At 49.7% G+C, this 21,831-nt stretch overlaps 1 protein-coding gene across 1 annotated transcript in view; it reads left to right on the top strand.

Annotated features, from left to right (window-relative positions):
• Positions 1-21,831, top strand: part of galntl6 (polypeptide N-acetylgalactosaminyltransferase like 6) — a gene marked incomplete at its 5' end in the record, with an annotated part of 862,172 nt that overhangs the window by 730,795 nt on the left and 109,546 nt on the right. Inside the window, one exon of the mRNA XM_078213889.1 lies at positions 11,501-11,722. Coding sequence (XP_078070015.1) covers positions 11,501-11,722 — 222 coding nt within the window. The remainder of the gene's footprint in view (positions 1-11,500; positions 11,723-21,831) is intronic.

The raw sequence follows: 21,831 nt of genomic DNA, 5'->3' as shown, positions 1-21,831 counted from the left end.
GGGGGAGGCAGAGGGGTGTAATCCCATGCCAGGAACATTCCAGGGGCATTGTCAACCTGTCCCCGAGTGGGCCCCTGGTTGGGGTAACTGCGTAGAACTGGCAAAACATCGGGAAACTAGCACTGCAGTACAAATTTACCAGCTCACCTGCCTTCTAACCTGACTCCGCATCCATGACAGAATCCAGTGGCCAAGCATCTGACGTGACTTCAGGGTGAGATTTTATTGGATCCCAGGTTTGTGGGCTAAAATGCCAGGGGCAGTGGCAGGGGGCTAGGGGGTGGGGGGACTGGGGTTTGAGGGGCAGTGGGTGGGAAGTTGAAGATGCAATAAAATGTCAGAGAGCTGTGGTAGGTTCCCCAACACAGTAAGGCTCTGTAATGTGGGTGGATGGAGCTATTACAAGGGGGCATAACTATAGGGTTCATGGTGGGAGATATAGGAAGGACATCAGAGGTAGGTTCTTTACGCAGAGAGTGGTTGGGGTGTGGAATGGACTGCCTGCAGTGATAGTGGAGTCAGACACTTTAGGAACATTTAAGCGGTTATTGGATAGGCACATGGAGCACATCAGGATGATAGGGAGTGGGATCGCTTGATCTTGGTTTCAGATAAAGCTCGGCACAACATCGTGAGCTGAAGGGCCTGTTCTGTGCTGTACTGTTCTATGTTCTATGTTCTAATGTCCTCAATATGTTAGGGGTTATCGGTTATAAACAAAAAGAAAAAGATGTTGTTTGCATATGTAGATTCAAAATAAGAACAACAGGTGTGTTGCAGAAGCTGTTGCCCGTATAAAGTAGAAACTGAAACTAAAGGAGTCTGTGGAGCACCGCAATGACAGCACCATCAAATCATGCGACCACTTAAGTATATAACACCCCTCCCCTTTTATTTCTGAGATCACGAGAACAAATTACTATGATGTTATACATAGTATCAATAATACTCTAGACACAGTACTATGTACCATTAATCACTATGCACAGTCAATAAGGGAGGTGGTGGTGTAGTAGTATTGTCACTGGACTAGTAATCCAGAGGTCCAGGGTAATTCTCTGGAAACCTGAGTTCAAATCCCACCACAGCAGATGGTGAAATTTGAATTCAATTTTTTAAAATCTGGCATTTAAAGTCGACTGATAACCATGAAAGCATTGTCAAATGTCGTAAAAACCTTTTGGGGAAGGAAATCTGCCATCCTTACCCGATCTGGCCTACATGTGACTCCAGAGCCACAGCAATGTGATTGACTCTTAACTGCCCCTCTGAAATGGCCTGGCAAGCCACTCAGTTCAGGGGCAACTAAGGATGGGCAATAAATGCTGGCATTCTGGCAGATCAAGTCTGTACCAACTTTCCAAAAGGGAATCCCACCCAGGCCTTCCCCACCTCCCTCTCTCCACAACCCTGCGCATTTACCATGACTAAGCCACCTAATCTTTGGACACTAAGGGTCAATTTAGCTTGGCCAATCCACCTAACCTGCACATCTTTGGATTGTGGAAGGAAACTGGAGCATCCGAAGGAAATCCATGCAGACTTTAATCTTGAGCAAACAGGTTCAAAGAGAATCCCAAGGCTTTTTATGCGCATATTAGGAGCAAAGAGGGTAGCAAGAGAAAGAGTAGGCCCACTCAAGGACAATGGAGGGAAGTTATGCGTGGAACCACAGGAGGTGGGTGAAATTCTGGGTGAAGTCCCCGGGGCCGGATGGGATCTATCCCAGGTTACTGCAGGAGGCAAGAGGAGAAATAGCTGAGGCCTTAACATGAATCTTCACATCCTCTTTGACCACAGGCGAAGTTCCAGAGGACTGGAGAATAGCCAATGTCGTTCCCTTGTTTAAGAAAGGAAGCAGGATACTCTCCCGGGCTTGCTAATGTTTCCCACCCCACTGGGAGAGGCTCCCACCAGCGGGGATTAAAGCTTGACCCCATCAATGGAGACCAGGCGTGATCACCTCGCTGGTGGGGACAGAGGCCATTGAGGCTCCCCGAAAGGTCAGAGACAAGGGGGCTGCCAGTTGGGCAGTGCCTCCATGACAGTGCCAGCCTGGCACCCTGGCAGTGCCCACTGGGCACCCTGGCACTGCCCATTGGGCACCAGGCAGTGCCAAGGGGATGGGGCCTACTGGGAGCAAGGCGAGTTGGTGGTGGTGCGGGTGGGGGGTCCCTGCTGCGCACTTTGCATTAGGGATCGATGGGGTTCGGAGGGAGGAGGGCGATTGGGGCTGGCCATGGGGAGAGGGTGGTCAGGCTGGCCATTGGGTGAGGTCGGGGCTGGTTTTTGGGGGGGATGTCAGGACTGGCCATGGGGGACTGGTGATCGGGGGGGAGGGTCACGGAGACTGGCGATCAGAAGGCCAGCGAGAGGGGAGGCCAGTGCGCATGCGCCAATCTCTCCACTGACAGGTCGGCGCATGCACAGTGGCCTACTCAGCGCGCTGTTGCTGGTCTCTCGGGTGGGATTAGGCCCCTCCACCTTACCACCGTGAATCCCCTGGCGGACTCCGTGAAGCACAGAGATCTGGAAATTCAACCAACTAAGTTCGTCCAAAATATGGACAGGAAAATCACCCCTTTTCCCGCCCGTTGGGCACTTACATTTTTTGGGGGGAAACTCGCTCCCCCCCCCCCCTCCCCCCCTCCGCCCCCCTATCCATGTGCTTCAAAATGTTCCAATATTACTTTTAAATTATTCAGGTTGGACCCTATAATTAGAACATCATCCTGGTAAGATTGTACAGCCCAGCGACCACTTGAAATCTGACCCATCGATCTTTGGAATAAGGCTGCTGCAGATGTTATTCCATAAGCTATATTTTACATTAAAAAAGACCTTTATGAGTAACGATGGTAAACAATGTTGAGATTCAGCAGCTGCATTCATCTGTAAATATGTTTGTGAAAGATCGATCTTGCTGAATTTCTGCCCACCTGATAACCCAGCAAACAAATCTTTAATTAAAGGAAGTGGATATTGATGAGCACACAACACTGGATTTGTAGTTGTTTTAAAATCACCACAAGTAGGAACTGAACCATCTGATTTCATGACAGGTACGATGGGGGTAGCCCAGTCACTCGTTGTAACCGGCTCTAACACGCCAGTGTTAACAAGTTGTACTAATTCTTCTTTGACCTTGGGATGAATTGCATATGGCACCGCCCTTGCTTTGAGATGTTTTGGTTGACTATTCGGCTTTATCTTGAGTTTCACTTGAACTCCCTTCACTGAGCCCAGTGAATCTTTGAATACACTCTTGTATTTATCCAAAAGGTGTTGTTGGTCTGTTTTGACATCAAACAATCTCTTGACAGCACTCCAGCTCAGCATCATCTTATCCAACCATGTCTCCCAAACAGAACTAGAAAATTACCACGGACCACATGGAGAGGCAACTCTGCTGTTTGTCCACTCAACTCTATGTTGACTATGATGTAACGATTTACTGACAAAATCTCTTCAGTGTATGTCCTTAAAATCATATCAACTTGTTTTAAAGGAAGATGCTTCAGCTTTTGTTGGTATTTAGTTTCAGGAATTAAAAATACAGCAGCACCAGTATCAACCTCCTTCCTATTAGGGAGTCCACTTAACTTCGGAATCACCCAAAATCTATGTGATTCACCCTGTATGGATAAGACATTCAGTTGGAGTCTTTGGCATATTTCTGGACATTCTCTTATTCACAGTCATAATTCTTTTCTTCAATGTTGTAAATTCTTTTTGTAGAATGCAACTTGCTCTTTACCTGGAAGGTACCCAGATCCTTCTGAATATTCTTCAAGAGAAGCTGTTCTAGCCCAATAAGCTCTTGTAATGCAACCCATTTTGCCACAATTCTTGCTATCCTTGCTCCAGCACTCACTTGCTGAATTACCTTTTTGGCACATCTGTGACTTGCTTGTTGCTGTTTTGACTTCTTCTGGGCAGTTCCCAACTTGTGGATCTTCATTCCTGCTCCAAATTGTGAAGCCTCTTTCACAGCCAGTTTCATTGACACTGCGATTTCTATTGCCGTCTTTAAAGTCAAAGCATGATGAGTAAGCAATCTTCTTTAGATAGCTTCATTTTGGAGACCACAAACTAGACGATCTTGAAGAGTATCTTCTAATAGTTCACCAAACTCACATTGTTGTGCCAGCCTTTTTAAGGTTGCCATAAACTGAGCAATGCTTTCACCTTCCATTTGATTCCTTTGGTAGAACCTGAGCCGTTCCACAATGATCAATGGCTGTGGAGAGCGATGCTCTTCAAGGATCTTTGTCAAGTCATCGTAACTTTTGGTTCTTGGCTTTGCTGCATGAACCAAATGCCAGAGCAAATTGAAGGTTTTACTTCCTACTGTACTAAGAAAAACTGGTACGAGCAATTCATTTACAATTTTATTCGCTTGTACGAAGTACTGAAAATGCTCGGCATAAAAACGCCATGATTTATTTTCTTCATTGAAAGGCCCCTTGGATATTAATTGACCCATCATTTCTCTTGCAGGCACTAGGAACTCAAGACTGCACAGTATATTTTTTACTATCTTCTTAGTACTCGTCGTTCTTCTATCCTGGAGACCATTATATTTTGTTTTGAATTACTCTAGCCATAAAGCAAAGCATTCTTTCTTTTCAAATATGCCCAGATACTGCCCGGAATGTCACCCTTCATGATCCAGCAACCCTTTTATAAAAACCACACACAGAGCGTCCACCCTTTCCACCTGCGTGGCGCATCTCCCACTCCCCCCCCGCTACACATTGTAACACATGCGGAGACCCTGCAGCTTAGGGGAGTCCACCTGAATTTTTTTTTCTGGAAAGAAATGAATTTTAATTTTCTTTCTTGCTTAGACTTCTTTCAATGGCTTCAACCTTTAATCCTGTTGTTGATTTTCCCCAGCTTTCTAAGTGCAGGAACACACAATGCTTTTTTACCTTAGGATCATTTCTCCATGTTCTCAAGGAAAGAAAATTCCAACTCGTCATCAATTTTCTTTTTGTAACATCCTAACGATGTTTGGAGTTGTGGGGTTTTAAATAAAAAGAAAATGATGTGAGGTGGGATTCTCCCAAAAAAATTCTAAGTGCCGAATTCGCGTAAAAACTGGAGTTAATTCCCTCCCCCCCCCCCCCCCCCCCGCTGCCCCCCCCCCCCCCCCCCCCCCCCCCCCCCGTTGGTTTGTTCAGCGGGATTTTCAAAATGAATCTCCCACACTCTGCGCATCACAGAGTGCCCCAGCGTGAATCCCATTAAAAAGCTGTGGTGGGGCCTATTCCCGCTGGAGAGGCCGGCAGCATAGCGCTGAGCGGGCCACTGCGCTTGTGCCGATCTGTCAGCGCTGATATCAGTGCTTGCGCATTAGCCCAACACTGCCGGCTTCCCTCGATCACTGGCCAGCCCCATGACCCCACATCGCTGGCCCTGCAACCCACACCCCCCCCTTCCCCCCCTCCCCCCCCTCCCCCCCTCCCCCCCCCCCCCCCCCCCCCCCACCATCAGATCACTGGCCTCCCAACCATGTCCCCCCCACCACCCTGATGGCCAGCCCCGATCTCTGGCCTCCCTCCCTCTATCACTGATCCTGACTTCAGAGTGGCAGCGGGACCCCACACCCCCACCGATCACCCTCCAGAGGCCCCATCCCTATAGGCCCCACCCCCTCTGGCCACTCCTCCTTAGCATTGGCACTTTGTGCCTTGGGCAGTGCCAGGTGGCCAGGCTGGCCAGGTGACCTCCTGGGGAACCTCCATGCCCTTCCCCCTTCACTCCAGCGGGGTCGGGCCGCCAGTTCCCCGCAAGTGGAGAGCTGTTGTCAACCCCATTGGAGTGAAACACTCCTGGCGGGGAGGGGGCAGACACTAGCAGATACTTCCATCCCCCGCCCGCCAATGATAGGGAAATGCAAATTTAACTAACTTATTCAGCTCCATGCTGATTTTTGACACGGAGCAGACGACGTTGGAAATTTGGCTGCTGGAGACACGCAGAGGCCGCAACGCCCAGCGGGAAGCCCACTACACGGCTCCCTCTTAAGTCTCCCAGCCCGCTGTACTGCCGGAGCAGCAGGTTGGGAGAATCACCTCCATGTTTTGCACACGTGGATTTAAGCTAGTAACAACGGATTTATTGCAGGAGATGTAGGCTGTACAAAGTACAAACCAAAACTAAAGCAGGAGTTGTGATGTACCCCAATGGTATCATCATCAAGTTATGTGACCATCTCTTAAAGCAACCATGCAACCACTTAAATATATAATCTGCTCCTGGCCCACTTTTCCCATTATCGGAAGACAAATGGCAGAGTAGTGAAAATCCTCCATCACTTGACATTCTCAGTTCATAGGAATCACTTCCTCACCACTAATTGTTGCACATTTGATGCATTGATAACAGCAAGCACCATTCCACTCGCTGTAACCCTGGCGATTAAAGTGACTGCCATGTAAAAAGTGCTCCATTCACGGCCTGTAGGTTTATTTTTGCCTCTATCACCTAATAAATACAGTGGCACAATGGTTAGCACTGCTGCCTCACAGCTCCAGAGACCTGGCTTCGATTCCGGCCTCGGGTCACTGTCTGTGCAGAGTCTGCACATTCTCCCCATGTCTGCGTGGGTTTCCTCCGGGTGTTCCGGTTTCCTACCTAAGTCCAAAGATGTGCAGGTTAGGTTGATTGGCCATGCTAAACAGACCCTTAGTGTCCCGGGATACATAGGTTAGAGGGATTAGCAGGGTAAATATGTGGGGTTACAAGGATAGGGCCTGGGTGGGATTATTGTCGGTGCAGGCTCGATGGGCCAAAGGGCCTCCTTCTGCAATGTAGGGGTTCTATGAAATCAAGGCCAGTGCAGGCATAGAAACTTTCTAAACATAGGGCGGAATTTTCCAGCCGCATTCGCCCCAAGACCGGAAAATCCCACCCCAGGTCAACGGCCCTTTCCCGCTATGACTCCCATGCTGGGCGGGACAGGAAAATTCTGCCCACAGTTTTCCAGTGAGGTTAACGTCAGGAGGAAGCAGCACGGGGCAGACTCTCTCACTGAAAAGCTATGAGTGTAAGGGCCGCCATTGCAGCTGCCTCACATTAAAATTTAAAAGGATCGTAATTGGTTGTAAATTATTCAGTAGAAGTAATGGACTTTGAGTCACTTTAATTATATGGGAGTAACAATTTAATTGCCATAGTCGACAAAAAAATTGTGTGTGTGTGTGTGTGTGGACAGGAGCTGGGTGGGTGTGAAAACTGTTGAGGCACAGAGGCAATTTACACATCATGTGGTAACGGGTAATCAGTAAGGAAAACTAGTTAATAAGCAACACCTCTCCACATGAGGTTGTCTGAACAACTGCAAGTCATGTGGACCTGCTTTTCAATCCAAGTATAAGGCTGCATGGTTAGGATTTCTGCCTCAGAACTGCCCTGCTATCGAACATGCTCAGATCTGTACCAAAATAGTGGGATAGTTTCACACAACTCAGCCTGGTTGACACATAGAAACCCTGCAATGCAGAAGGAGGCCATTCGGCCCATCGAGTCTGCACCAACAGTGATGCCACCTAGGCCCTATTCCCATAACCCCACATATTTACCCCCATAATTCTTCTAACCTACGCACCCCGGGTTACTAAGGGGCAATTTAGCATGGGCAATGCACTGTGGACTGGGGGATTCTTTACTCAGAGAGTAGTAAGGGCATGGAATGCCCTGCCTGCAACAGTAGTGGACTCGCCAACATTAAGGGCATTTAAGTGATCATTGGATAAACATATGGATGATATTGGAATCGTGTAGGTTAGATGGGCGTTAGATTGGTTTCACTGGTCGGTGCAACATCGAGGGCCGAAGGGCCTGTACTGCGCTGTAATGTTCTATGTTCTATGGGGTGGGCACAGTAGGAAGTCTGCCCCAAAAGTTTGTGATTCCAAATAAACCTGTTGGACTTTAACCTGGTGTTGTGAGACTTCTTATTATGCACAAATGCAGTACTATAAAGGACAACATGGTGGGACAATAGTTAGCACAGCTGCCTCACAGCGCCAGGGATCTGGGTTCGATTCTAGCCTTGGGTCACTGTCAGTGTGGAGTCTGCACATTCTCCCCATGTCTGCATGGGTTTCCTCCAGGTGCTCCATTTTCCTCCCACACTCCAAAGGTGTGCAGGTTAGGTGGATTGGCCGTGCTAAATTGCCCCAAGATTAGGGGATTAGGGGATTAGTGAGAGAAATGTGTGGCGTTACAGGGATAGGGTGGGGTGTGGGCCCAGGTGAGATACTCTGTCAAAGAGTCGGTGCGGGCTCAGTATTCCAGATGTGGTCGCACCAAGACTCTATATAACTGCAATAAGGCACCTTTGTTGCTATATTCCAACTCTCTCGCAATAAAGGCCAACGTACCATTTGCCTTTTTAATTGCTTGCTGCACCTGTGTGTTATCATCTCGTGACTCATGAACAAGGACACCAAAGTCCCTTTGATGTTGAACATTCCCCAGCCTCTCTCCACTTAAGAAATACTCTGCATTTCTGTTTTTGCTACCAAAGTGGGAAACCTCACGTTTCTCCACATTGTATTCCTTCCGTCAGATATTTGCCCATATCCCCTTGAAGTGTCTCTGCATCTTCCTTAAAACTCACACTTCCAGCTAGTTTCGTGTCATCTGCAAACTTGGAAATATTGGGTGTGATTTTCCCGCCCCACTACGTTAGTCAAGTAGCATAGCGGGGTGTGAAATGTCAGCAGGAATCAGGACCAATGTAAAGCAATCTTCCTGGGCTATTTTATTGATGTAATCAGCCTCATGCCCGGGAACAGCGTGAGGCTGGTTACAATATGAAAATCCGCATTTGCCTCTCTTTAGCATGTCCGGACTCACTAATGTTTCCGACCCCTCTGATCAAGGTCCACACCAGCGGGGATCACGAATGGTCCCCGGCGATCAGGAATGGCAGGGGGGGGAGGGGAGGGAGGCAGGGGGTGATGTCCAATGGGGGGGCATCAGGGACAGCGATCGGGAGGCCAGCGTTCGGGAGAGAGGGCATGTCAGCTGATCTCCCGGTATACTGGGAGATCGGCGCATGCGCACTGGCTCCCTCAGCAGTCTGCTGCTCGCCTCTCGAGCGGGATTAGGCCCTGCCCTCCCTGCTGGTGTGAATTGCCTGATGGCCTCTATGTTGCAGAGAGTGTCGTAAATTCATTTCACTAACTTGCCCAAAAAACTGGCAGGAAAACCTCCCATTTTCCCACCCATTAGGCACTTAGTTTTCTTTTGTGAAAATCGCGCCCCTTATATTTAATCCCCACATCCAAAGCATTGATATAGATAGTGGACAGCACGAATCCAACCACTAATCCTGGCGCACACCACTAAGCACAGTCTGCCAGCCTGAAAATGACCCATTTATTCCTACTCTCTGTTTTCTGTCCGTTAACCAATTCCCAATCTGTCCTCCTTTAAGTCACTCCTTGTAAACGACCTCTTCGATCAGTGATTTAGACACCTGCCCTAATGTTTTCTTCTGTGGCTCAGAATGCAAGTACAATACTTTGTAAGTTTAACTTTGTAACTTTGTAAGTTCCATGGCCGCTGGTGGAATTTAAATTCAGCTCAATAAATCTGGAATATAAAGCTAGCCTCAGTACAGGTGACCATAAAACATCAACTGTTGTAAAATCCCATCTGGTTCACTTAATGTCCTTTAGGGAAGGAAATCTGCCGTCCTTACCTGGTCTGGCCTACATGTGACTCAAGACCCAAAGCAATGTGGTTGACACTTAAGTGCCCTCTGAAACGGTGTGGCAAGCCACTCAGTTCCAGAGCAAGTAGTTTATTTATTTGTGTGACAAATAGGCTTACATTAACACTGCAATGAAATTACTGTGAAAGTCGCCACACTCCGATGCCTGTTCGGGTACACTGAGGGGGAATTTAGCATGGCCAGTGCACCCAACCAGCACGTCTTTCAGACTGTGGGAGGAAACCGGAGCACCCGGAGGAAACCCACGCAGACACGGAGAGAACGTGCAGACTCCACACAGACAGTGACCCAGGCCGGGAATTAAACCCAGGTTCCTGGCACTGTAAGGCCGCAGTGCTAACCACTGTGCCACCGTGCCGCTCTCGGGATCCATTAGGAATGAGTGACAAATGTTGGCATTGCCAGCAACGCCCACATCCCATGAAAGAATACATTGTGAAAACAACCATGTCACCCCCTTCAAATCTCCCGATGTTTCTCTGTCTCCCATTCCTTCCAATTGCTGGCCTGAGTCCCCATCTCCCCCGCCACCAACACACAATGCCTCCCAGGTACCCGAGACCATCCAAAATCGCTGAGGCCTTCCACCGCAGGCTTAGCCCACTATCCTGTCAGTCTGCCCAGGCAGGAAATACAGTACGTCCACTATCCTAGCATTCTCTGCCTTCTCCCGCTCACCACAATGCACTCCCTCGGCACTCCCCCATTTAATATCGAGAACCATGTTACAAAGCTTCGTTATTCCTGTTTGTTCAATCCAGCTCACAATATTTAATAGAGATGTTCAAGATTATTTGCAGCTTTGACAGATAACAAGGAACTACTGGCCAGAGGGTCAGTATCTGGTGGGTACAGATTTATCATCATTGGAAAAGATGTGCAGGTTAGGTAGATTGGCCATGCTAAATTGTCCCTTAGTGTCCCAAGATATCCAGGTTAGGAGGATTAATGGGGTAAATGTGTGTGGTTGTGGGGATGAGGCTTCGGTGGCCCTGGGCGGGATGCTCTGTTGGAGAGCCAGTGCAACCTCAATGGGCTGAGTGGCCTTTTTCTGCACTGTCGGGATTCTATGAACTGGAGGAAATGAAGATTTTTGTCATGTAGTGAATTGTCGTGATGTTTAATGCAATGTCCGAGAGGGCGGTGGGAATAGATTCAATTGTAAATTTCAGAATGGAATTGGATAAATACTTCCAAAGGGATCATTTGAAGGGCAACGGGGCAGAGAGTGGGACCAGCTGTGATTAGTCAGACAATTCTTTCAAAGAGATGGCACTGGCACAGAGGGGCGAATGGCCTCCATCTTCAAAGAGTCAGTTCCTACAGTGCAGAAGGAGGACATTTGGTTCATCGAGCCTGCACCGATGACAATCCCACCCAGATCCTATCCCCGTAACCCCATGTATTTACCCTGCTAATTCCCCTGACAATTTAGCATGGCCAATCCACCTAACCCGCACATCTTTGGACTGTGGGGGGAAACTGGAGCACCTGGAGGAAGCCCACGCAGACACGGGGAGAATGTGCAAACTCCGCACAGACAGTGACCCAAGCCGGGAATCAAATCCGGGTCCCTAGAGCTGTGAGGCAGCAGTGCTAACCACTGTGCCACCGTGCCGCCATCTGTGCTTCAAGATTCCATGATCTAGTCAATGCGGCATTTTATCTTTTCAGTACAGGTAAAGCAAGTTTATTCTAACACAGCAGTGCCAGGATGGTAATTGGATTTTTACCCGCTGTTCACAGAATCTGAAGAGGGTGGCAGAGACCTGGATGGATGAGTACGCGGAGTACATCTACCAGCGCAGACCCGAGTACCGGCACCTCTCCACCGGCGACCTGATGGCCCAGAAGATGCTGCGGAAACACCTCAAATGCAAGGACTTCAAGTGGTTCATGACAGAGGTGGCCTGGGACCTGCCGAAGTATTACCCTCCCGTGGAACCTCCGCCGGCAGCCTGGGGAGAAGTGAGTACAAAAGTGAAGGGTCGCCACCCCGCCTGCCGACACATGGCCGAGCCCACTGCACTGAAGGGCGGCATGGCTCGAGGCATCACTGGCGACGCGCGGCAGCCATGTCACGTTGCCCTGTCCTGTCAACACAAACAGCTGGATAGACCCCTCCCTGCCCCAAGTGCCAGCTCCACTGAAACAGGAGTCAGACACCGCTCACACTGCTGGCATTCTGACCTCCTGAGTTGAAAGGTCGTGGGTTTAAATCCCAGGCTGTTATCTCCAGTGCTGGCACTGAGGGAGGAGTGCTGCCCTGTCAGCGGTGCAGTCACTCAGATGGGAAGTTAAATCGAGATCCACCTGCCCTCTCAGGTGAATGTAAAAGATCCCAAGGTGTTATTTTAAGGAGCAGTTATCTGTTCCCTAACCCCCACCATCGACCATCCTACCGTTCCCTCTCCCCCTCCTCCTCCTCCATCATGTCCTGGCCAGCATTCATCCCACAGCTAACATCACTAACCATACTGGCCGGAATTCTCTGGCCGTTTGCGCACTGCCACCGCTGCCAGCTAGAACAGAGAATTTGGCACTCAGCCAAAACTTCATTCACAGCAGCGGGACCGGATAATCCCAGTCGCGGGCGAGGTCGGAGAATCCGGCCCATTCTCTTATCATTATGGCATTGCTACCTGTGGGAGCTTGCTGTGCACAAATTGGCTGTCGGATTGCCTACATCACAACAATGACTACACTCTAAAGTGCTTCATTGCTTGTAAAGTGATTTGCGACACCCTGACATGACTAGGCGCTGCATCAATGCAAATCTTTAATTCCTTGATTAAAGCGTCCCATGTGGCCATGCTTTTAGTCCGCTGGTTGTGCTGGTAGAAACACCCCCAATGTGCTTTGCTGCGCAAGACTCCACATGTTATACCTATACGGCATTCTGATCTTTATTCTATCTGTGACTGACATTGTCTTAAAACCACTTCAGCTGGAACCAGACAGCAGCTTTTATCACATCGAATCGGAGCACTTAGCTCTGCCAGAATTATGAGCCAACGCTGATTAGACCCTGGGGGAGGCACAGTGGTTAGCACTGCTGCCTCACAGAGCCAGGGACCCAGTTCAACTCTCGGATTGGGTCACTGTCTGTGCGGAGTCTGCACGTTCTCCCCGTGTCTGCGTGGGTTTCCTCCGGGTGCTCCGGTTTCCTCCCACAGTCTGAAAGATGTGCTGGTTAGGTGCATTGGCCATGCTAAATTCTCCCTCAGTGTACCCGAACAGGCGCCGGAGTGTGGCAACTAGGGAATTTTCACAGTAACTTCATTGCGGTGTGAATGTAAACCTATTTGTGACACTAATACAAAAACTAAAGTTTAAAACTGAGGGTTATTTCAGATGGGAAGCTAGGAATCGTGCAGGAGCAGAGCAATTTAGACTTAAATCTGGTGGATAGGTACAAAGAAAATAATTTAAAAGACGAGTGAAATGGAGCGGGATAGAAAGGAGAGGAAGTTATGTTACAGATGCATAAAGATCTGGTTCAGATCCCATCCAGAGGCCTGTGTTCACTGATCATAACTCCGGAAGGATGGATTATCCTTGGGGAAGGTGCAATACAGAGTCACCAGAAAGACAATGGGGGAAAAGGGTTAAATTATGAGGATGGGTTCTATAGACAAGGCTTGTGTAGAGGAAGATTGGTCTAATTGAGGAGTTTACAATCATTAAAGTGGCACGGTGTCACAGTGGTTAGCACTGCTGCCTCAGAGTGCCAGGGACCTGGGTTCGATTCCCGGCTTGGGTCACTGTGTGTGTGGAGTCTGCACGTTCTCCCCATGTCTGCGTGGGTTTCCTCCGGTGCTCCAGTTTCCTCCCACAGTCCGAAAGGCGTGCTGGTTAGGTGCATTGGCCGTGCTAAATTCTCCCTCAGTGTACCCGAACAGGTGCCAGAGTGTGGCAACTAGGGGATTTTCACAGTAACCTCATCGCAGTGTCACTGTGAGCCTACTTGTGACTCTAATAAATAAACTTTAAATGCTGCTGCTTTCACAGTCCCAGGCTGTAAACGAGCTGCCATTCCTCCTTCAACCTGAGGGAGCTCCAGAAATCTGTGAGCGCCGGAGCTTGAAAGTCACTGTCTGGGAGGGAGAGCGTGCCGTCAAGGCAGACTCACAGCCCACATAGTACCGGTCCATGTGGAATGAATGAATTTGTTCCATTAATCTGATGGCTGACTGCACTGGAGTCAGCAGTCGAATCTGAATAACATTTAAACACCACGGCGTGAAGAAAGGTCGTCCTTTTTGCTCCTTCGTTCTGTCCCTCCTAATTGTTTGCGAATGTGTTATTCCTTTTGTTTAAATATATATATTTAAATGTTTACTGGATTCACTGCTATGGTTTCCAATACTTTGAAAAATAGCAATGGATTGAGACATCAGACAAGGTTAGCTCATCAGCACAAGCGGGTTTCATTTGTATAGCACCTTTTTTTGGTGCAAAAGCCCAAAGGACTTCACACAGGAGAAACCAGGAATAGGCTATTTAGAGAAGAATGTCTGAAAACGTGGGTTGATACGGGATATGCAGAGACATTTGAGGGTGGGGAGAAAAGTCTGAGGAAGGAAGTGGAGATTCTGTCACAAAACCTGGAGCAGAAGGAGAATGTGGCAGTTAATTACCTTCAACGGTAATGGTGGGTGGCGCGGTGGTACACTGGTTGGCACCGCTGCCTCATAACTCCAGGGACCATAAGACCATAAGACCATAAGACATAGGAGCGGAAGTAAGGCCATTCGGCCCATCGAGTCCACTCCACCATTCAATCATGGTTGATTTCAACTCCATTTACCCGCTCTCTCCCCATAGCCCTTAATTCCTCGAGAAATCAAGAATTTATCAATTTCTGTCTTGAAGACGCTCAACGTCTCGGCCTCCACAGCCCTCTGTGGCAATGAGGTTCAGTTCCCGGTTTGGGTCACTGTCTGTGTGGAGTTTGCACGTTCTTCCCGTGTCTGCGTGGGTTTCCTCTGAGTGCTCCGGTTTCCTCCCACACTCCAAAGATGTGCAGGTTAGATGCATTGGCCATGATAAATTGCTCCTTAGTGTCCCGGAATGCATAGGTTAGAGGAATTAGCAGGGTAAATATGTGGGGTTATGTGGATAGGACCTAGGTAGGATTGTTGCTGGGGCAGACTCAATGGGCCGAATGGCCTCCTCCTGCACTGTAGAGATTCTATATCTATATCTTCTATATCTAACGTTCAGTGCCAGCAGTTAGTACCATTTACACGATGCACCACAGCAACACACCAGCGTTCATTCGACATCACCGCCCAAACCCACCAAGAAGGACAAGGGCAGCAGGGGCAAGGGAACACCAACATCTGCAAATTCCCCTCTAAGCCATATACCATCCTGACTTGGAACTATATTACTGTTCCTTCACTGTTGCTGGGTCAAAGTCCTGGAATTCCCTCCCCACCAGCACTCTGGGTGTACCTGCACCACAGAGACTGCAGCGGTTCGAGAAGGCAGCTCACCACCACCTGTATGGATTGGGGGGAAATGGGAAAGCCAGATATTCCAATATGACCACCAACACACATTACTGAATGCGCATCTTTTTTTAATTCATTCATGGGACATGATGGTCACTGGCTGGCCTGCATTTGTTGCCCATCCCTAGGTGCCCAAGGGCAGTTGAGAGTCAACCACATGGCTCTGGAGTCACATGGAGGCTAGACCGGGTTAGGATGGCAGATTTCCTTTCCTAAAGGACATTAGTGAACCAGATGGGTTTAATATAACAATCGACAATGGCTTCATGGTCATCAGTAGATTCTTAATTCCAGATTTTTTTTATTGAATTCAAATTCCAACATTTGCCGTGGCTGGATTTGAACCCGGGACCCTAGAACATTAGCTGAGTTTCTGGATTAATAGTCTAGCAATAATACTACTCGGCCAAAGCCTCCTCTATATGGGAGAATGGGGAAAGATGGGCAGGTTATAGAGTCATAGAGTCATAGAGGTTTATAGCATGGAAACAGGCCCTTCGGCCCAACTTGTCCATGCCGCCTTTTTTCTTAAACCCCTAATCTAATCCCAATTGCCCGCATTTGGCCCATATCCCTCAATACCAATCTTACCCATGTAAATGTCTAAATGCTTTTTAAAAGACAAAATTGTACCTACCTCTACTACTACCTCTGGCAGCTTGTTCCAGACACTCACCACCCTCTGTGTGAAAGAAATTGCCCCTCTGGACTCTTTTGTATCTCTCCCCTCTCATCTTAAACCTATGCCCTCTAATTTTACACTTCCCTACCTTTGGGAAAAGATATTGATTATCTAGCTGATCTGTGCCCCTCATTATTTCATAGGCCTCTCTAAGATCACCCCTCAGTCTTCTACGCTCCAGAGAAAAAAGCCCCAGTCTATCCAGCCTCTCCTTATAACTCAAACCATCAAGTCCCGGTAGCATCCTAGTAAACCTTTTCTGCACTCTTTCTAGAACCATAGAACCATAGAAAATTACAGCTCAGAAACAGGCCTTTTGGCCCTTCTTGTCTGTGCCGAACCATTTTTTGCCTAGTCCCACTGACCTGCACTTGGACCATATCCCTCCACACCCCTAGTTTAATAATATCCTTTAGGTGGATTGCTGCTGAGTGTCCCAGGATATGTAGTTTAGGGGGTATTAGTGGGGTAAATGCGTAGAGTTACAGGGATAAAGTGAGAAGGTGGGCCTGCGTAGGATTCTCTGTCAGAGAGTCTCTGAAGATTCGATGGGCCAAATGGCCTTCTCCTGCATTGTCAGGATTCTATGATTCTATGAAACATAGAAAGAAACATAGAAACCCTACAGTGCAGAAGGAGGCCATTCGGCCCATCGAGTCTGCACCGACCACAATCCCACCCAGGCCCTCCCCCCACATATTTTACCCACTAATCCCTCTAACCTACGCATCCCAGGACTCTAAGGGACAATTTTTAACCTGGCCAATCAACCTAACCCGCACATCTTTGGACTGTGGGAGGAAACCGGAGCACCCGGAGGAAACCCACGCAGACACGAGGAGAATGTGCAAACTCCACACAGACAGTGACCCGAGCCGGGAATCAAACCCGGGACCCTGGAGCTGTGAAGCAGCAGTGCTAACCACTGTGCTACCGTGCCGCCCCAGAAAAGGGAGGATAAAGCACAGAATAAAAGGAAATGTCAATCAGGGCATATAATTAACTTCCTTGCTGTTAAATTAGCATCCCTTTGAGTTGCAGCTGTGCTGAAAGTGTTTACTCTGCCCAGAGAGATAGTCATCTCCTTGGATTGGCCAAAATGTTGCAATATTGCCCAAATGCAGCAGGTGGCAGCACAAAGCAGTGAGATGATCGCACTCAATGTCGCCATCTGCAGACATTTCATCGTACTGCAACAATGATTTACATTACAATGATTTACAATGATTTACATGGAGGCAATTCTCACATTCTGCTGCGCTAGCATCTCCCAGCACCGGATTTCCGGTGGCATCAGCTCTGCACCAGGAATCGGCAGGGAGGCATATAAGTTATGGTAATACTCATTACCATATATATTTTAAATTCCTTTAGCGGGCCTGGAACTGAAGTCTCCAGGCCCGCTAGCATCTCCCCCCCCCCCCCATCAGAGTGGTCCACTCCAGCGGGGACGATAGCTCCCCACTTTTAGAGGCCAATCGGGGCCCCCAAAAGGTCAGACAGCGGTGCCCTCTGGGCATTGGCCCCCTGGCACTGCCCAAGGGGCAAGGTGCCAATGCCCAGGGAGGCAGGGCCAATGGGGGTGGGGTCTAGGGGCACGGCCTGATGGGGGCAGGGCCTGGTGGGACAAACGGTGGAAGTGTGGAGTCTTGCTGCCACTCTGTATAGGGATCGGTGGGGGAAGGAGGGAGGCCAGCCATCGGGCGGGCCATTGGGGTGCGGGGAGTCAGCCTGCTGGAGGAATTGGAACTGCAAGGGGGGCTCGGGACTGCCGGTATGGGGGGGGTGGGGGATCGGGGTTGCGGGGGAGTGTTGCAGCTGGGCATGCATGGGGGGCCAGCGATCGGGCTGTGGGAGTGTGGAGAGCCAGTGTTGCGGGGGTCGCAAGTCTGGCTAGTGATCATGAGGCCGGCAGTTCAGGACCACTGCACATCCGCCAATCTCGGTGCTGACAGATTTGCGCGTGCACAGTGGCCCGCTCAGCGCTATGCTGCCAGCCTCTCCAGCGGGGATAGGTCCCACTGAATACTGGAGTGAATCACGCTCATGGTCTCTGCAGTGCACAGAGTGTGAGAGGTTCATTTTGAAACTCCTACTAAAGAAACCAGCGTGATTTACTCCAGTTTTCACACAAATCTGTCACTCAGGCAATGCAGGCCTGAATTTTAGTAATTGGATAGCACAACACCTGTCGAGGGTGTGGGTGAGACCTCACCTGGAATACTGAGTTCAGTTTTGGTCCTCTTATGTTAAAAACTGATATAGTAACATTGGAGGCAGTCCAAAGGAGATTCACCAGGTTAATTCCTGAGATGAGAGGGCTGTCCTATCAAGAGAGACTCAATCTTCTGGGTCTGTATTCCTTGGAATTTAGAAAGAGTGAGGGGTGACCTTGTTCAAACATATAAGATCCTGAGGGGGCTTGACAGGGTAGATGGTGAGATGTTTTCCCTCGTGGGAGAGTCTTGAACAAGGAGAGATAGCTCCAAGATAAAGGGCCGCTCATTTAAAACTGAGATGCGTAGAAATTTCTTCTTGCAGAGAGTGATGAACCTAGGGAATTCTCTGCCCCAAAGCGTAGTGGAGGCTGGATCATTAGAAGTATTTAAAGTGCAGGTGGATAAATATTTAATAGATTGGGGAATAGAGGGGCTATGGGGAAATAGCACAGAAAAGGAGTTGAGGCCGGCATAGATCAACCATGATCATATAGGATGGTGGGGTAGGCTTGAAGGGCCTGGTGGCCATTCCTGCTTCTATTTCTTGTGTTCTTTTGAGGAAACATAGAAACATAGAAACTAGAAACAGGAGTAGGCCATTCAGCCCTTCCAGCCTGTTCCACCGTTCATTTTGATCACGGTTGATCATCAAATTCAATATCCTGATCCCCCCCTTCCCCCCATATCCCTTGATCCTTTTAGCTGCAAGAGCTATATCTAATTTCTTCTTGAAATCACACATTTTGGCCTGAACTAACAATAAGCATCAGCAATACATATGGACGGCTGGTGGGTTTTCCCCAGAGTTTTATGGTCGGCAGCAAATTAAGTGGCTGTCGCCATAGTTACTGTCATATTACGGATGGCGGCCCACCCCAAGAGCTGCCGGTCAAAGCGTGGGGCTGGTTGCTGATGCAGGCAGGGGTCCTGCGACACACAGCAGGCAGGCAAAAAATATCTGTGAAAAATATACAGGGCCAAGTGTCGGAGGGAAAATCCTTCCAAGGAAATCACGAGGGCCACGGGGGCTGCCTTCCGTGGCTGTGGCCCACTCTGATTTTACAGCCACACAATCTCTCCCCCCACCTCTGCACCCCTCCCCCCCATCCCGCAAGCTGCTGTTGGGAGACCACCTCCATTTATAACTGTCAGCCCCCTGATGCCAACAGCTCTGCACAATGGTCCCGAACGGGGCCTTCATTTATAGAAATTTGGCCGCCCACCTTCATGAGGTGTGGACCGGTCCACCACTGTCCCTGCTGCTGGTAAAATGCCCCGACAAACAGAACAGGGTCAAGGGCCCAATTTGACACACTCCCTGCGAATTCACCAGACACCCCCATCAACCGCACCACCCTGCCAACTCCCACCCTGCCCCCCCGCCACCTCTCCCACCTCTCTCCCCCAGCTTCCCCACCTCTCTCCCCCAGCTCCCCCACCTCTCTCCCCCACCTCCCTGATGCGCGTCAATAAGCACATGGAACCAAGGCTTCGGTATTGAAGGCTTTAATAAAGTAACAAGGGAACTACTAACACGAATACACCAGTTCAGACTGAAGGGGTCCTGCCGGAGCAGGGGGTCTTATACCTCGCCACCGGAGGCGGGACCCCACTGGAATGTGCCATGATAACTCTTATAACAGGTAAACACCCTAACCCAACAACATAGTACAACCCCCACAGTAACAACACCCTAGCCCAACAGTAACATAGTAACAAACCCCAGTGGTGAACCAACGATGGTTCACCACATTCACCCCTCCTTTAAGAACAAAAGGTGGCGGGGTGGACGAAAAACAGGTCATATAAACAGACAATAACAGAAAAATCACAGGATTCACAAGTCCAGACGGTCTGGAGGACCGCACCGACGCTGCGATCTCCTCAACACCGGTTGCGAAACCGGAGCAGGTGCCGATCTCTTCAACACCGGTTGCGAAACCGGAGCAGGTGCTTGTGGTGGCGCTCTTTCAAAAGCAATGTCTGGCTGTCCCCTCAAGGACTCCCGGGCCGGCCAGCCCTGGTGAGGCGATGGTGCAGGGGATCCTGGAACGTTTGGTGGTAGTGGTGGTGGTGATGATGATGGTGGCGCCGATCTCCGAGTCTCAGGCAAGCTGTACATGGGAGTAAAAGTGTTATGCACTGGTCCCGGTGCTGACCGCGCCACGTCTGGGGAAGTAATGAGGAGTAGTGGATTCGTGACTGGGGGAATAGGAGCGACAGGAGTTGCTACGTCCCCTGCGGGCACCAGGTCTCTAATGGAGACAGTGTCCTCTCGCCCACATAGGCATACTGGGGGTTGGCGTGGAGGAGTTGGACCGGTTCGACCAAGGGGTCGGACCTGCGAGCCCTCACATGGCGCCGCAGAAGGACGGGTCCTGGGTACGTCAACCAGGCTGGCAATGAGGTCCCCGAGGACGACTTCCGAGGGAATGAGAACATCCTCTCGTGGGGAGTAGCATTGGTTGCCGTACACAGGAGGGAGCGGATAGAATGGAGCGCATTTGGAAGGACCTCCTGCCAACGGGAGACTGGAAGGCCCCTGGATTTCAGTGCCAGTAGGACAGCCTTCCAGACTGTAGCATTCTCCCTTTCCACCTGTCCGTTACCCCTAGGGTTGTAGCTCGTGGTTCTACTAGAGGCAATCCCGAATGAGAGCAGGAATTGCCTCAAGTCGTTGCTCATGAACGACGAGCCCCTGTCGCTATGAATGTAGCAGGGGTACCCGAACAGGGTAAAAAGTTCACTGAAAACCTTAATGACGGTGGCAGTTGACGTGTCCGCACAGGGGAAAACAAACGGAAACCGGGAATACTCGTCTATTATATTGAGAAAATAGACATTCCGGTCCGTTGAGGGAAGGGGGCCCTTAAAATCCACACTCAGCCTCTCAAAAGGGCGAGTGGCCTTGACCAATTGTGCCCGGTCTGGTCGATAAAAGTGTGGTTTGCATTCTGCGCAAATCCGACAGCTTCTAGTCACTGACCTGACATCCTCCACCGAGTAGGGCAGGTTTCGGGCTTTGATGAAGTGGTAGAGTCTGGTGACTCCAGGATGACACAGATCATTGTGGAGAGCCTTCAAGCGGTCCTCCTGCATGATGGCGCATGTTCCGCGCGAGAGGGCATCCGAGGGCTCATTGAGCTTCCCTGGACGATACATAATATCGTAATTATAGGTGGAGAGCTCAATTCTCCACCGCAAGATCTTATCGTTCTTGATCTTGCCCCTCTGCGTGTTACTGAACATAAACGCCACGGATCGTTGATCCGTGATCAGGGTGAACCGCTTACCTGCCAGGTAATGGCGCCAGTGTCTGACTGCCTCCACAATGGCCTGAGCCTCCTTTTCCACCGCTGAGTGCTGAATTTCTGGGCCTTGAAGGGTGCGGGAAAAGAACGCGACGGGCCTGCCTGCCTGGTTTAGTGTGGCGGCTAGGGCGAAGTCAGATGCATCACTCTCCACCTGGAAAGGGATGGATTCATCCACCGCGTGCATCGTGGCTTTCGAGATGTCGCTCTTCAAAACCTTGAAGGCCAATTGGGCCTCCGGCGTAAGTGGGAAGGTCGTGGACTTAATGAGCGGACGAGCTTTGTCCGCGTAGTTGGGGACCCACTGTGCATAATATGAAAAAAACCCGAGGCATCTCCTCAGTGC

This window comes from Mustelus asterias, chromosome 6 (genome assembly GCF_964213995.1).
Source record: "Mustelus asterias chromosome 6, sMusAst1.hap1.1, whole genome shotgun sequence".
NCBI lineage: Eukaryota > Metazoa > Chordata > Chondrichthyes > Carcharhiniformes > Triakidae > Mustelus > Mustelus asterias.
The sequence above is the reverse complement of the archived record's forward strand: the minus strand, read 5'-3'. Positions and strand labels throughout refer to the sequence as shown.